The sequence below is a fragment of the Neovison vison genome, chromosome 11, assembly GCF_020171115.1.
Source record: "Neovison vison isolate M4711 chromosome 11, ASM_NN_V1, whole genome shotgun sequence".
In the NCBI taxonomy this organism is placed as follows: Eukaryota; Metazoa; Chordata; class Mammalia; order Carnivora; family Mustelidae; genus Neogale; species Neogale vison.
The window spans coordinates 88081377-88098417 of NC_058101.1; the positions used below are offsets into that span (position 1 = coordinate 88081377).

A 17041-nucleotide genomic window follows, 5' to 3' on the forward strand; every position below is an offset into this window, starting at 1 on the left:
AATAGCTGCATATTGACTCAGGTAATAATTTTTCAAAAAAAAAACAGAAAAAACTCAATATTTTAATATAAATTATTATTTTCAGCAATCTCTGGACACTGCTGTTGCAAGACTCTGGTTTGAAAGCTGAAAACCACCAAAATTTTTAAAATATATTTACTAGTCAAAGACACCAAAAAACAAAAGATTTTTAATATGACAATGGATTGCCTAAATCACATACTAAATTGCTCTATACAGGGAGATTTCACAATCCAGGAGCCATAGCCATGTTGCTGCAAGTACGATTTCAGCAAAGTTTTAGCTTCTTGATAGGATCCAGACATACACTATAGAAAGAAAAAAAATTGAATTATAGAATATAGGCAGAATTTGGCTTATGAAAAGTTAAGTAACCCTAATCTTGCTTAAGTTTGACATTTTAAAAATTAAAATATTTTTGAATTCCTATTTTTCTCATTGTTTTTGAAACTAAACATTTTCCTTTCCAACACTCCTTAAAGACAACTTTTTGAACATTTTTTATTAAAATAATCATACTCATCACAGAAAACTTGAAAAGTAGAGAAAATATAAAGAAGCAAATAAAATCTGTGTGTAAGGCACAAATAATAGATAATCACCATCATTTTGGTTTCTTTTGTTTTCTATAAATCAACATATAGATGAACCTTAAAAAAAAAGCTTTACTGAAGTATAATTACATACCATAAATGCACTCACAAGTATACAATTTGATGATTTCTAGTAAACTCATAAAGGTACGCAACCATACCACAGTCAAGTTGTAAACCAATTCTATCACCTGCAAAAAAGTTCCACTGTGCCCATCTGCAGTCCAATCTGTATTCCCAGATCCAGCCAGCCATGAATTTATCTGTCTTTAGAGTTTTCCTTTTTCTAGAGATTTCCTAAAAACTGATGGAACACAATATGAACTCTTTTGTGTCAGGCTTCTTTTGATTAGCATAATGCTTTCAGATTCATTCATATTGTTTCATGTATTTATAGTTTGATCTATTTCATTGCTGATTAGTACTCCATCATATGGATTTATCATATTGTTTATAGATTCACCAACTGATGAAAAACTGAATGTTTCCAGTTCTGAACTATTATGAATAATGCTGCTGTAAACATTTATGTAAAAGTCCTCTGTGGATATAAGTTTCTGTTCCTCCCAGACAGACACCAGTGAAAATGCTGGATCACATGGTAACTATATGATTATTTTTGCAAGACAGTCAAGTTATTTTCCAAGGAGACCATACTATTTTACATTCTCATTGGCAGTGCAAGAGTTCTCCAGTTTCTCTGCAACAATACCTAGTATATAGTGTTTTGGAGTTTAGTGGATGTATAGTATGGTCAACACCTACTGACCGATGAGGATGAGCATCTTTTATATGTGTATTAGCCATTTGTATTGGTATAAACCATTCTTTGCTACTCTTAAAAACTGGGTTGTTTGCCCTCTCAATATTGATTTTTAAGAGTTTATTATGTATTATTACAGATACAAGATCTTTATCAAAGGTATGATTAGTCCATTTTTTCCTCCAGTCTATGGCTTGTATTTTCATTAATGATGACTTCTGAAAAGCAAGTTTTACATTCTGGAGTCCAAATGATCAATTTTTTCTTTTACAGATTGTGCTTTTGATATCACACCTAAGAAACTGTTTCCTACCCTAAGAATACAAATATTTTGATATTTTTTGGGAAGTTTTAAGTTTTAGCTCTCTCAGAAATATGATCTATTTTAATTTTTTGTATGTATGTATAGAAAATTTTTTATTTTGGTCCACAAATATCCAACAGTTCCAGCACCATTTATTAAAAATAAAAAGACTATTCTTTCTCCTATTAAGTCACCTTGGCACCTTTATATAAAATTAACTGACCATAAATGTGTGGATTTATTTCTACCTCTTATTCTGTTCCATTGATCTATATGTCTATCATTACGTCAATACATTGTCTTGACTACTGTGGCTTTATGATGAATTTTGAAACTAGGTAGGGTAAATCTGCTTTTAAGAAATTGATTTGGGGGGTGCCTGGATGGCTCAGTCATTAAGCGTCTGCCTTCAACTCAGGTCATGATCCCAGGGTCCTGGCATCGAGCCCCACATCAGGTTCCCTGCTCAGTGGGAAACCTGCTTCTTCCTCTCCCACTCCCCCTGCTTGTGTTCCTTCTCTCACTGTGTCTCTCGCTGTCAAATAAATAAAATCTTAAAAATGTTTTGGTTCTTCTATGTCCTTTAAATTTACATTTTAATTTTGATCAGAACAGCTCGTCAATTCCTACACAAAATCTTGCTGGGATTCTAATAAGAGTTTGCCGTGAATCCATAGATTAGTTTGGCAAGAAGTGACATCCTAAAATGTTTTATTTCCAACCCATTAAATGGTACATTTCTCCATTTATTTAGGTCTTCAATTATTCTCAGCAATGTTTCATCATTTTCAGTGTATAGATCTTATACTTGGGTTAAAATCACCTCTAAGCATTTTTTATGCTATTCTGGAGAAAACAGTTTTCCCAATTAAAAAAAAAAAAGTGTTCATTCCTAGTATGATGTATGTATGTATATATATATATATGTGTGTGTGTATATATATATATATATAACCCATTAATGTGATGTTATATCACATATATATATACACACACACACACAATTTGTTTTTCTCTATTGTCCTTATAATGTGTACTAAACTCACATATGATATAGTTATTTTTAATAGATTCCATGGGATATTTTGCATACAAGATTACATTTAGAAATAAAATGAGTTTTTCTGTTTCTTTCCAGTCTCAATGCCTTTTCTTTCTCTTAACTTGCTGAACTTGCTTGGACATACAGAGTATTGTTGAACAGAACTGAGATGAGAACAGACATTCTTGTTTTCTTCCCTAATCTTGAGAGAGGCGAGGGGAAGAGTATTCTTTCACCATTAAGCATGATGTCAATTGTAGGTTTTTCATTGGAGGAAATTTACTTATATTTCTTATTCAGTATTTTTACCATGAATAGCTGTTGGATTTTGTGAAATACATTTTGGACATCTTTTGAGGTAATTATGTGGGTTTTGAACTTGACTCTATTCATATAATGGTGGTACATCCAATAATTTTTTTTTAAGATTTTTATTTATTTATTTGACAGAGAGAGATCACAAGTAGGCAGAGAGGCAGGCAGAGAGAAAGAGAGGAGGAGGAAGCAGGCTCCCCGTGGAGCAGAGAGCCCGATGCGGGACTCGATCCCAGGACCCTGAGATCATGACCTGAGCCGAAGGCAGCGGCTTAACCCACTGAGCCACCCAGACGCCCCATCCAATAATTTTCTGATGTTTAATCAACCTTGTATTCTTGGAACAAACCTCCTTTGTCATGGTGTATAATCCTTTCTCTGGGCTGCTGGATTTACTCTGCCAATATCTTAAAAATTTCGCATTTATGTTCTGGAGAGATAAAGTTTGTAGCCTTCATTTTTTGTGATGTTTAAATCCTGTTTTGGTATCAGAGCTATAGTGACCTCATAAAAATTGGCAAGTGTTCTTCTCTATTTATTAGTTTTTTGTAGGATTTGTGATTCTTTTTTTGCATATAGTTTGATAGAATTCACCAGTAAAGCTGTATCTGCACTCTGCTTTTCTTTAGGAAAAGAATTTTATTTTTAATTCCAGTTAACATACAGTGTTTTATTAGTTTCAAGTACACAATATAGCAATTCAACAATTCCATACATTACTTGGTGCTCAAGACAAGGGCACTCCTTAATCTTCATCTATTAACCCATACCCTCCACACCCTCTGGTAACCATCAGTTTGTTATTTATAATTGAGTCTCTTTCTTGGTTTGTCTTTTTAGAAAAAGAATTTTAATTAATAATTCAACTTTATTTCAATCTGGATATTTTCTTTAGTCACATTTTATAATTTGTATCTCTCTAGGAATGTGTTCATCTAACTTGTCTAATTTTTTTGAAAAGAAAATGTTGTTTATACTGGATGCCTGGGTGGCTCAGTGAGTTAAGTGTCCACCTTTGGCTCAGGACATGATCCCAGGGTCCTAGGATCAAGTCCTGCATCTCACTCCTTGTTCAGCAGCGTGCCTGCTTCTCTCCCTCTGCCTGCCACTTCCCCTGCTTGTGTTCTCTTCTGACTAATAAATAAAATCTTAAAAAAAAAAGTTCATAATATTATCTTATAATTATTTTAGCTCTTTGGGGTCTTGTAGTAAGGACTCATCTTTCATTCCAAATTTTGATTGCTTGTATTATCTCTTACTATTTTATCAGTTAGTCTAAAGGGTTATCAATGTTGGTTTTTTTTTCAATGAACCAACTTTTGATTTCATTGATTTTTTTCTATTTTCTATTTTTATTTTTTCTGTTTTCTAGAAATTTCTATACCATTTTATATTATTCCCTCTCTACTTTTAATTTGCTCTTCTTCTAACATCTCATGGTGGAACTCAAATAACTGATTTTTACAATTCCCTTCTTTCCTAATATAAGTGAATAAAGTTATAAATTTCTAACCACTCCTTCGGTTATATTCGACAAATTTTAATATGTTGTATTTTCATTCAGTCGATTTTTGATTGATTCAGAAGATTTTTTTTAATTTGCTTATAATTTCTTCTTTGACTTACAGGTTATTCAGAAGTTAAGCCGCTAATTCTCAAATGGTTAACTTCCCAGATTTCATTCCACTGCTGATTTCTACTGAGACTTGCTTTATTGCCAATACTGGAGAATGTTCCAAGTGTACTTGAAAATAATGTATATTCGGTTATGCAGTGTTTAATACAGGTCAGTACAGGCACTGATATTTAAGCCTTTTATTTCTTATTTTCTGTCTAGTTGTTTTATCAACTGCTGAAATAAGACTATTAAAACCTCCTACATAATTGAAGGGCATTAGGAGAAGGGAAAAATGAAGGGAAGGTAGAAATAAAAGGGGGAGAAGAACCATGAGAGACTGTGGACTCCAAGAAACAAACTCTGGGTTTTAGAAGGGGAGTGTGCATGATGGGTGAACCTGATGATGAGTATTAAGGATAGCACTGATTGCATGGAGCACTGATATTATACATAAGCAATGAATCATGGAACACTACATCAAAAACTACGGAGGTACTATATGGTAACTAACATAACACAATAAAAAAATTAAAAAGTACATTTTTCAGGGAAAAAAATCCTCCTCCTGTAATTGTAGAATTATCTATTTCACCTTTCAATTCTGTCAGTTTTGGCTTATGTATTTTTGGGTTCTGTTGTTACCAACGCATGCAATTATTACATAACTATTTGTTATATGTTTCAATGCATTAGCCTTTTTACTACTATAAAACATCACTCATTGTCTTATATTTCTCAACATATATTTGATGTTAATATAAACACTTCAGCTCTCTTTATTGCTACAGTTTACATGTGTTTTTTCATTTTTTAGTTTCAACTTATTTGTGTTTTTGAATTTCATGTGTTTCCTGCAGACAGTATAGAGTTGAATCTTGCCCTTTTTTTTTATTTTTATTTTTATTTATTTGAGAGAGAGAGAGAGAGAGAGAGAGAGAGCATGAGTGAGGAGAAGGTCAGAGAGCGAAGCAGACTCCCCATGGAGCTGGGAGCCTGATGTGGGACTCGATCCCGGGACTCCAGGATCACGCCCTGAGCCGGAGGCAGTCGTCCAACCAACTGCGCCACCCAGGCGTCCCTATTATTTTTTTTTTTTTAACCCACTCTGATGACCTCTGCCTTTTCTCTGGAGCATTTAGTTTAATAGAACCTAATGTGATTATTGATAAAGTGGATTCATGTCTGCCATTTCACTCTTTTCCAAGTCCCATGTCTTTTATTTCTCTGCTTCCTCTTTATCACCTTCTAGTTTTTTCAAAAATGAATTTTAATATACAATTTTAATTCATGTGTTATATTTTGCATGTAGTTTTCAGTTATTTTCTTCGTGGTTACTTTAGGGATTACAATATGCTTCTGTATCTTTTTCTTTTTAGAGATTTATTTATTTATTTATTTGAGCGAGAGAGAGAGAGAGAGAGAGAAAGAAAGATATCACAAGTAGGGAGAGAGGCAGGCAGAGAAAGATGAGAAGCAGGCCCCCTGCTGAGCAGAGAGCCCAATGTGGGTCTGGATCCTAGGACACTGGCACTATGACCTGAGCTGAAGGCAGAGGCTTAACCCACTGAGCCACCCAGGCGCCCTATGCTTCTGTGTCTTACTGTATTCTACTTCATATTTATACTGACTTAATTTGGTAAAGTACAGTATCTTTGTTCCAATACTGACTGATTTCTTTCTCTGTCCTTTGGTATACTATCACTGTCTATATTGCATATACCTTTGTTACAAATTAATACAGTTAAAATTGTCTTAAAGAACTTCCAATTTCTAAAGAAAATAAGAGGAAACACACACACACCCTTTTATATTTATCCCATGATTAGTATTTTCAGTATTCTTTGTCCCTTTCTGTAGATTTATATGTCAGCTCGTGTTATTTCTTCCAAGGTTCAAGGGCTTCCTTTGGAATTCCTCTTAAGGAAGTTATACTAACAACAAATTTTCTTTGTTTTTGTCTGCCCGGGGATTTTTAAAATTTTGCTTTTAAGAATTATCTTGCTACCCCTGGGGATAGAAATATATTATATGTTTATAAAAAATGAAAAATTTTTAAAAAAATTAAAGAAAAATTATCTTGCTATACAATTCCTGGTTATCAGGCTTTTCTTTCAGCACTTTAAACATATTTTTCTTTTCTCAAAATTATATTTCAGTTAACATATCATGTAATATTGGTTTAGAATTTAGTGATCCACCACTTATGTATAACACCCAGTGGTCAACATAAGTGCCCTCCTTAATACCCACCACCCATTTAGCCCATCCCTCTGCTGACCTCTCATCCAGCAATCCTCAGTTTGTTCTCTGTAGTTAAGAATCTTTTATGGTTTGCTTCCCTTTTCTTCCCCTTCCCCTTGTTTCTTAAATTCCACACATAAGTGAAATCATATATTTCCTTCTTATTTTGCTTAGCATAATACAATCTAGCTCCATCCACATTGTTGCAAATGACAGGATTTCATTCTTTTTGATGACTGAATAATATTCCATTATATATGTATCTACCTATATAGATACATATATATGTATCTATATATATGTACACACACACACACAAACACACCATCTTCTTTATCCATTCATCAGTCAATGGGCATTTGGGCTCTTCCCATAATTTGACTATTGTTGATAATGCTGCTGTAAATATCAGGGTATATGTGCCCCTTGAACCAGTATTTTTGATCCTTTGGGTAAATACCTAGTAGTACAATTGTTGGATCATAGGGTAGTTCTATTTTTAACTTTCTGAGGAACCTCTATACTGTTTTTCAAAGTGGCTGCACAGTTTGCATTTCCAACAGTGTAGAGGGCTCCCCTTTCTCCACACCAACATCTCTTGTTTCCTGTATTGTTATTTTAGCCATTTTGACAGGGCTGGGGTGGTATCTCATTGTGGCTTTAATTTCCCTAATAATGAGTGATGCTGAACATCTTTTCATGTATCCATTGGCCATCTGGATGTCTTCTTTGGAAAAGTGTCTATTGCTGTCTTCTGTCCCATTTCTTGACTGGATTTTTTTGGGTTTTGGGGGATTGCTGAGTTTGATAAGTTCTTTATAGATTTTGGATATTAACATCTGATATGTCATTTGCAAATATCTTCTCCCATTCTTTAAACTGCTTTTTGGTTGGTTGTTTCCTTCACTGTGCAGTTTTTAATCTTGATGAAGTCTCAATAGTTCACTTTTGCTTTTGTTTCCCTTGCCTCTTGACAAAGGTCTAGTAGGAAGTTGCTATGGCCAATGTCAGAGAGGTTGCTGCCTGTGTTCTCCTCTAGGATTTTGATGGTTTCCTGTACCACTTTTAGGTCTTTCATCCATTTTGAATTTATTTTTGTGTATGGTTTTAAAGGTGTTCCAATATTGCCAACACCATTTGTTCAAGAGACTTCTTTCCTTTGGATACTGTTTCTTGCTTTGTCAAAGATCAGTTGACCATTTCTGGGTTTTCTATTCTGTTCCACTGATCTACCTATCTGTTTTTGTGCCAGTACCATACTGTCTTAATGACTACAGCTTTATAATATAGCTTGAAGTCTGTAATTCTGATGTCTCCAGCTGCTTCTTTTTCAAAACTGCTTTGACTATTTGGGGTCTTTTGTGGTTCCATACAAACCTTAGGTTTGTTCGTTCCAATTCTGTGAACTGGTGGTATTTTGATAGGGATTGTACTAAATGTGTAGATTGCTTTGCGTAATATAGACATTTTAACAATATTTTTTTCCTCCAATCCATAAGCACATCAATTCACTGTATTCTTTTCTAACAGATTTGTTAAGATATAATTCATATATCATAAAATTCATCCTTATACAATAAATAAATGGTTTCTAGTATATTCACAGAGTTTTATAACCACTACCAGTAATTCCAGAATTTTTCACCACTCCAAAACCAAATCCTATACCCATTAGCAGTCAATCTTCATTCTCTCCTCCCCCCAGCTCCTGGAAACCACTAATCTACTTTCTATCTTTATGAATTTGCCTATTCTAGACACTTCATATAAATGAAATCATATTATCTGTGGCCTTTTGTCTGGCTTCTTTCACTTAACATAATGTTTTCAAGGTTGACCCATGTTGTAGAATGTATCAATACTTCATTTTCTCTTTTATGGATGATTAAAGATATATGCCACATTTTGTTTATCCATTCATCACCTGATGAACATTTGGGTTGTTTCCACCTTTTGTGAATATGAATACAGCTGCTACAAACAGCCATTTACAATTTTGGTGTGAATATGTGTTTTCAATTTTCTTAATAATATACCTAGGAGGGGAATTCCTGGGTTACATGATAACTCTATATTTAATTTTTTCAAAGTTTATTTTTAGTAATCTCTGCATCCAATGTGGGGCTCAAACTCACAACCTCAAGATGAAGAGTCACATGCTCGTCCAACTGAGCCAGCCAGGCACCTCTCAATATTTAACTTTTGAGGAACTGTTGAATTGTTTCCCAAAGAGTCTGCATCATTTTACATTCCTACCAGCAATGGTGATGGTTTTGATTTCCTTACATCCTTGCCAACATTTAATATCTTTATATATCCTAGTATGTGTAAAGTAGCAAATCACTGTTTTTATTTGTATTTCCCTAATGATTAATGATGTTGAACATCTTTTTATATTCTTATTGGTCATTTATTTTACTTATAGAAATGTCTATTCAAATTCATTGGTCATTTTAAAAACTAGGTCATGTATCTATTATTGAGTTGCAAGAGTTTTTATTTATTCTGGATACAAGTCCCTTAACAGATATGTAATTTACACATATATTTTCATAGTATATAGCTTGCCTTTTCATTTTCTTAATTTTTGAAATGCAAAAGCTGTTACTGTAATAAAGTCTAAAATACTTTTTTTTTTCTCTTTTGGATTGTATTTTTGGTATCAGATCTAAGAAACCTTTCTCTAAGAATACACACATTTTCTTCTTTTTTTAATTTTTTATTTATTTTCGGCATAACAGTATTCATTATTTTTTCACCACACCCAGTGCTCCATGCAATCCATGCCCTCTATAATACCTACCACCTGGTACCCCCACCTCCCACCCCCCTTCCACTTCAGACGAGATTGGGCGCGTTCAGGGTGGTATGGCCGGAGACCCCCCTGCCACTTCAAACCCCTCAGATTGTTTTTTAGAGTCCATAGTCTCTCATGGTTCACCCTTCCCTTCCAATTTACCCCAACTCCCTTCTCCTCTCTAACTCCCCATGTCCTCCATGCTATTTGTTATGATCCACAAATAAGTGAGACCATTCTTCTGTTTTCATCTAAGATTTTTACAGTTTTAACTCTTATATAGGTCTATCATCCATTTTGAGTTAATTTTTGTACAGGGTATGAGGTAGAGGTCTAAGTTTATTCTTTTCCCTGTGGATATCAAGTTGTCCTAAGACTATTTGTTGAAAAAACTATTTCTTGCCACTGAATTAGCTTGGTATTCTTCTTAAAAATCAACTGTCCATAAGTGTTAGGGTTTATTTCTTTTTTTTTAAAAATATTTTATTTATTTATTTGACAGAGAGAGAGAGATCACAGGTAGGCAGATAAAGAGGGGGAAGCAGGCTCCCTCCTGAGCAGAGATCCTGATGTGGGGCTCAATGCCAGGACCCTGAGATCATGACCTGAGCCGAAGCAGAGGCTTAACCCACTGAGCCACCCAGGTGCCCCGTTAAGGTTTATTTCTTAACTATCAATTATATCTTATTGAGCTATATGTTTATCCTTATGCCAGTATTACAGTGTCTTGATAACTGTGGCTCTATGGTAAGATTTGAAATCAGAAGCGTGAATAATCCAATTATATTCTTCTTATTCAAGACTGTTCTGGCTATTTTAGGGTGGCCTCCATTGTTGCTGAAATCAACCTTTAGATGTACTGCCCTATTGTTAATAACCATAAATAGTACTAAAACATTGTGGTTTTTATTTGTATTCCCTAATGATTAATGATGGGATTAAACTTTGTTTAGGTCTCAAGCAGTTTGAATAGAACATATCTAGATCTTTTTAAATAATGTTCTAAAACTCCATTATGATTAATATACAGTGTTATATTACTTTCAGGTATGCAATATGATTCAATACATTACTCAGTGCTCATCACAGTAAATGTATTCTTAATGCTCTTCATTTATTTTACCTACCCCTCAGCCACGTCTCCTCTGGCAACCACAGTTTGTACTCTATACTTAAAGGTCTTTTATCTTCATTGGTTTCTTAAATTCCACATATGAGTGAAATAATAAGGTATTTGTCTTTCTCTAACAGATGGATCTAGCAGGTATGGATCTTTTCAGATTTTTTTCTTTTCTTGGGGATTTGCTGAGTTTCTTGAATCTGTTAATGTTTTTCATCCAGTTGGATGACTGATTTTTTTCAGTCATTGTTTCTTTTTTTCCCTGTTTGTCTCCCTCCTTTCCATCTGAGATTCCTAATACACACCTGTTGGTGTGCTTAATATTGTTCCACAAATCTTTGAGGCTCTGCTTATTTTTCTTCAATCTGTTTTCATTTGGTCTTTAAAAAATAACTATTGATTTATCTTCAAAGTTCACTGATTTTTATCTGCCATCTGAAATGTGCTGTTGAGCCCATCTAAAGAATGTTTCACTTATTAAATATTGTTTTGATTCTAAAATTTTCATTTGGTTTTCTTTTTTGTAGTTTGCTTCTCTACTGAGATTGCCAATTTGTTGGGGCCCCTGGATGGCTCAGTCAATAAGTGGCTGCCTTAGGCTCAGGTCATGATCCCAGGGTCCTGGGATTGATCCCCACATCTGGCTCCTTGCTTGGCGGGGAGCCTGCCTTCTGCCCCGCCCTCTGCCTGCCTGGAGTTCTCCCTGCTTGTGCGCACGCTCGCTCCGTTAAAAAAAAAAAAAATCAATAAAATCCTTTAAAAAAAAGAGATTGCCTATTTTTTGATACACTTATATTTTCTTTTAATTCTCTGAACATATTATAATAGCTACTTTGAAATCTTAGCTATATTTAACATTTGGACCCACTTAGAACCAGTTGACTATTATTTTTTCCTGAGAATAGATTTCACCCTTCTGTTTTTTACATATCCCATATTTTTTGGTTAAAACTTAAACTTTCTAGACAACATATTGTAGAAACTCTGGATGTGGTTTTATTTTTTTCTGAAGTTTTTTATTTTTAAATTAGTTTGCTTAAATTGTGAGATCTGTTTTCTCCATGGGGTGCAGCTGCTGTTGTCCCTTCCCAGTTTTCTTATTACTTATTTTTATATTTTAGCCTGGTTTACTACTAGTTATGCTATACCTGCACAGCTTAATGATAAATGATTTCAGTAGACACTGCTCAAACACCTTAAGCTTATAAGGCATCTACCTTCTCATCAATTTGTGTGTGTATTGGTGGGGGAGGTTGTGTACATAGTCCTTCCACCCTATCCATGACTTTGCTTTCCCTGGTTTCCGTCACCATAGTCAACCACAGTCTGGATCCCTCCTATGATGTATCAGGAGGTCAAATAGTTAGCCTCACACTATGTCACAATGCCCACATCACTCACTTAACTTCATCTCATCAAATAAGCATTTTATCATTTCATTTCATCACAAGAAAAAGAAAGTTGAGTATAGTATGACAAGACTTTTTGAGAAAGAGATCATGTATCTTTTATTACAACACACTGTTGAAATTGTTCTATTTAAATCATTGTTGTTAATCTCTTGTGCCTAATTTATAAATCAAACTTTATCACAGATATGCATATAAAGAAACAACAGTATATACAGGATTCAGTATTACCTGTAGTTTCAGGCAGCCGCTGGGGTTCTTGGTAGTATCCCCCAAGGATAAGGAGGGACTATTGGATTTAATGTTGCAGCCAGTTCTCTTTTACAGTTTCACTCTTTACTGGGTTCTCTAGGGTCTTCCCTGCACAAGTGTAGGTTCTCATTCAGCCAAGGATATATGGAGAATTTATCTCAGCCCTTCCATGGCTCTTCCATTTTTAAAATTACCTAAGTAAGTTACTAGTTGGTTCATCACTTGCCCCAACAAAGACTGCAACCTGGGGGCAGCAAAATTATTGATTTTCCCCATTTGTTTCCTACTAGGTTTGGCACTTTTAGCTGACAAAGCTTCCAATTTTTACCCTCTGCCCCAAATCAAGTCTACCCTCAAGCAGCCAAACTACTACATCCTCACTCTAGTAAAAACTATAGTTCTTGCCATTTAAACAAGCAGAGAAGAGGGAGAAAGAACAGGAATAGCCCTTGGATGAAGGTACCACAAACTCCAGTTGTTCTTATCCAAAGCCTGAGCTGTTTTTCAATAATACACACTTCTGTCTTCAATTTCCAGAGTTGTGAAAGGTGATTTTTTTGACAATTTTGTCCAGTTTTTATACTTGCTTTTCTAAATAGGATCTGTGACTTCATGCCACCAAAGACAGAAATTGCCTAGATAAGCTTTTGTTACTTAAAAATATATGTACATACCCACAAATCTGTAGTAAATTGTTTCACAGGTTGGGAATATACAGTCTGAGCATTAAGATATTGTTGAAATTAAGAGACTTTCATACAATACCAGATTACTGACTGAAACTAAATTTAGGTTATCAGAAACAATTTGTATTTAATAACTTAATGTCTTGTACATGTCATATTATAACATGGTTCATCTCAGACTATACCAAACAAAAAAAGCAGATTAAAAAACACATCCAGTATAATATTCTAAAATATAAGCATACATAAACATATATATACATGCAAAACACAAGAAACTGAAATAACATGATTACAGGATTAAGGGCATCATAATTTGAATAGTAGGAAGAATTACAAGTACTATTTTTCCTCTGTATTTAGAAAAATTGCCAAATTCTGTAAATATGAATTGCGTTTGTAATACTAAAAAAATAAATATTTTTAAAGACAGAAAAAGGCTATATACATCACCTACTTAATCAGGCCCAAGTCATACACTGAAATTAAAGCAGTTTCACATCTTTAAAATAGGAAAATTAATTTATATGGAAATCATATTGTATTATTTTAGAATACTTCTAAAGTTAGAAAGTTAATACATACAGAAAAAATTTTATCCTTTTGTTTCTCTGGGTATGAAAGCAGGTTTTGATAAAATATCGTCAAAGTAAGTACGCACCATACTAAAGTGGCTACTGTAGGTGGCAACATTCATTTACATATTCAATTTCTGGCATATTCATTTAAAAATTAATTCTACTAGTACATGGAAGTATCTTATATTTAGTTAACTATTTCAAGCAACTTCTCCTATAGCTCATTATCATAAAATTACATTTTTGTTATCTTAAATATTATTTCTATGATCAAATTCATTCCTTTAAGGACTTACCTTTGCTGCATGATATGTACTAGCTTCAAGTAAATCTTCTTTTTTAGCTTCTTTGGCAAGGAGGTTAAATCGACTTAACATTGCAGCTTTACAAAGCCGACTTGCCATTGACACACCACTTTTAAATGGGGAACTAAAGTAGAAAGGAATGAAACATCCACTAATTATTATTCAAGAATTTATGTTGACAATTGTAGAGATTAAAATCAACACAGAATCTACAAATACTTCTCTAAACTATATACAAGGAAGATAGTGATTTTTACACAAAACTCTTTGAATATTTACTTTCTTTTATTAACTTACAGCTTAAATTATTATAGTGTTGCATTAAAAATTAAAGATGGTGGATACTGGAACAGTTTATTGTTTGGAGCAAAATTAATCTATGTTGATCCAAATAAGGAGAGTGATTGTAGCAGAACTGACTGGAAAAAAGGCACAGAAATATTTTCTGGAATGATGAAAATGTCCTATATTTTAATGGGGTGATGGTTATACAGGTGTATACATATATCAAAAAATCATTAACTATATAGTACATTTCACTGTATGTAAATTTGAACTTACTATATATATATTTACATATATATATATATGACCTTCCTTCCACCTATGTATACATATGTGCATGAAGATATATTTTTTGTTTCTAATAAAAGTGGATCCATAGACCATGAAACTTTTTGCTATCTCTCTTCATTATATCTTATTAGTTGTTCTTGTATTCACAAAAATTGTCCAAATCCTTCACTCACCCCCATACTTTATTTTTTATTATGTTAGTTACCATACAGTACACCATTTTTGAAGTGTTCCAAGACTGTTTATGAATAACATCCAGTGCTCCATACAATATGTGTCCTCCTTAATACCCACCATGAAGCTCACCACCCGTCAAAACCCTCAGTTTGTTTCTTAGAGTCCACAGTCTCTCATGGTTCATCTCCCCCTTCCAATATCTCCTCCCTTCTCTTTGTCCTTCCTTCTCTAATGTCCTCCATGTTATTCCTAATGTTCCACAAGCAAAACCATATGATAGTTTACTTTCTCTGCTTGACTTATTTCACTCAGCATAATCTCGCCCACTCCCATCCATGTTGATGCAAAAGTTGGGTATTCATCCTTTCTGATGGATGAGTAATATTGCATTATATGTATATATGGACCACATCTTCTTTAGCCATTTATCTGTTGAAGGGCATCTTGGTTCTTTCCACAGTTTGGCTATTGCAAATATTGCTGCTGTGAAAATTGGGGTACATATGGCCCCTCTTTTCATTATATCTGTATCTTCAGGGTAAATACCCAGTAGTGCAAATGCAGGGTCATAAGGTAACTCTATTTTTAATTTTTTGAGGAATCTCCTCACTGTTCAAAGTGGCTGCACCAACCTGCATTCCCACCAACAGTGTAAGAGGATTCCCCTTTCTCCACATCCTTTCCAACATTTGTTGCTTCTTGCCTTGTTAATTTTTGACATTCTAACGGTGTAAGGTAACAATTCAATGTGGTTTTGATCTGAATTTCCCTGATGGCTAATGATGATGAACATTTTTTCACATGTCTGTTAGCCATTTTTATGTCTTCATTGGAGAAGTGTCTGCTCACTTCTGCGGGGCAAAGGAAACCGTCAACAAAACAAAGGGGTAACCCACAGAATGGGAGAAGATACTCATGAATGACACTAGAGACAACAGGTTGGATATCCAAGATCTACAAAGAACTTCTCAAACTCAACATTACTCCACACTCTTTATAATGTGACTTTTCACATTCTCTTTTCAGGAACTTGTGGTTGATTTCCATTCCCCCTGAATTTGGGCTAGCTTTGTGACTTATTTTGGTAAATGGAATAGAAGATGTGTCAGTTCTGAGCCTGGGCCTCATAGGTTTATGTGCCTTCTCTAGGGAATGTCAAATGAGCCAGCTGGGACTAGTCTACAAAATGGTGAGACAACACACGGACCACAGCCCTGTCATAAGTTGAATTTCAGTTAACCTAGAGTTAACCCCAGATGAATGAGGGAGCACAATAAAATGCAACTCAGTTGACCTAAAAACTTGTCATCAGTAATAAATGGTTATTTTTAAAAAGATTTTATTAATTTGGCAGAGAGACAAAGAGAAAACACAAGCAGGGGGAGTAGAAGATGGAGAAGCAGGCTTCCCACAGAGCAGGGAGCCTGAATGTGTGGCTTGATTCTAGGACCCTGGGATCATGACCAGATCTGAAGGCAGATGCTTAACTGACTAAGCCACCCAGGCACCCCATAAATGGTTAAGTCACTAAGTTTTGAAGTAGTTTTATATACAAAAATAGTTAACATATGAGCCTGTGTATAAAATATATTGATCTCTCTATTAATATTTTCACCATGATACCTTTTGTTGTCATTTTCCCAATGATTCTCCTGGGCTTTTCAGGTACAATATGATACCATATGCAAAGAATGGTAATTTTACCTCCTCCCTTCCAATATTTTATAATCTCTCATTTCTTTCTCTTATCCAAATGTTTTAAAAAAATATTAACAATAGTAAACAATCGTGTCTTGTTCTGGATATTATCATCAATCATGATGATCCTTTGACTAATAAACACACATTTTAAAAATATTTATTTTATTTTTTTTTACACTTTTATTTATTATTTATTAAGTAACCTCTACCCCCCAACATGGGGCTTGAACTCACAACCCTCAGATAGTCTCATGCTCCACTGACTAAGCCAGCCAGGTATTCCCCCAACTTGCTCTTCAATACCTCTTATTTTAAAACCACTTTTGCATCTTTTCTTCCTGGACTATATTTGTTGAATTTGTCTTTTTTTTTCCCTTTTGTTATCTTTTTTTTAAAATGTTTTATTTTTTATAAATGTATAATATATTTTTATCCCCAGGGGTACAGGTCTGTGAATCACCAGGTTTACAAACTTCACAGCACTCACCATAGCACATACCCTCCCCAATGTCCCACCAACCCTCTCCCTACTCCCCTCCCCCA

General features: G+C 34.4%; 1 protein-coding gene across 2 annotated transcripts in view; it reads right to left on the bottom strand.

The window, feature by feature from the left end:
- Positions 1-215: 215 nt before the first annotated feature.
- Positions 216-17041, bottom strand: part of ADAD1 (adenosine deaminase domain containing 1) — a 60644-nt gene continuing 43818 nt past the window's right edge. For both annotated transcript variants that reach the window (XM_044225852.1, XM_044225851.1), the window contains exons 10-11: positions 14036-14168; positions 216-329 (exon numbers count right to left, since the gene is read on the bottom strand). In XM_044225852.1, the coding sequence (XP_044081787.1) occupies positions 216-329; positions 14036-14168 (247 nt within the window). The remainder of the gene's footprint in view (positions 330-14035; positions 14169-17041) is intronic.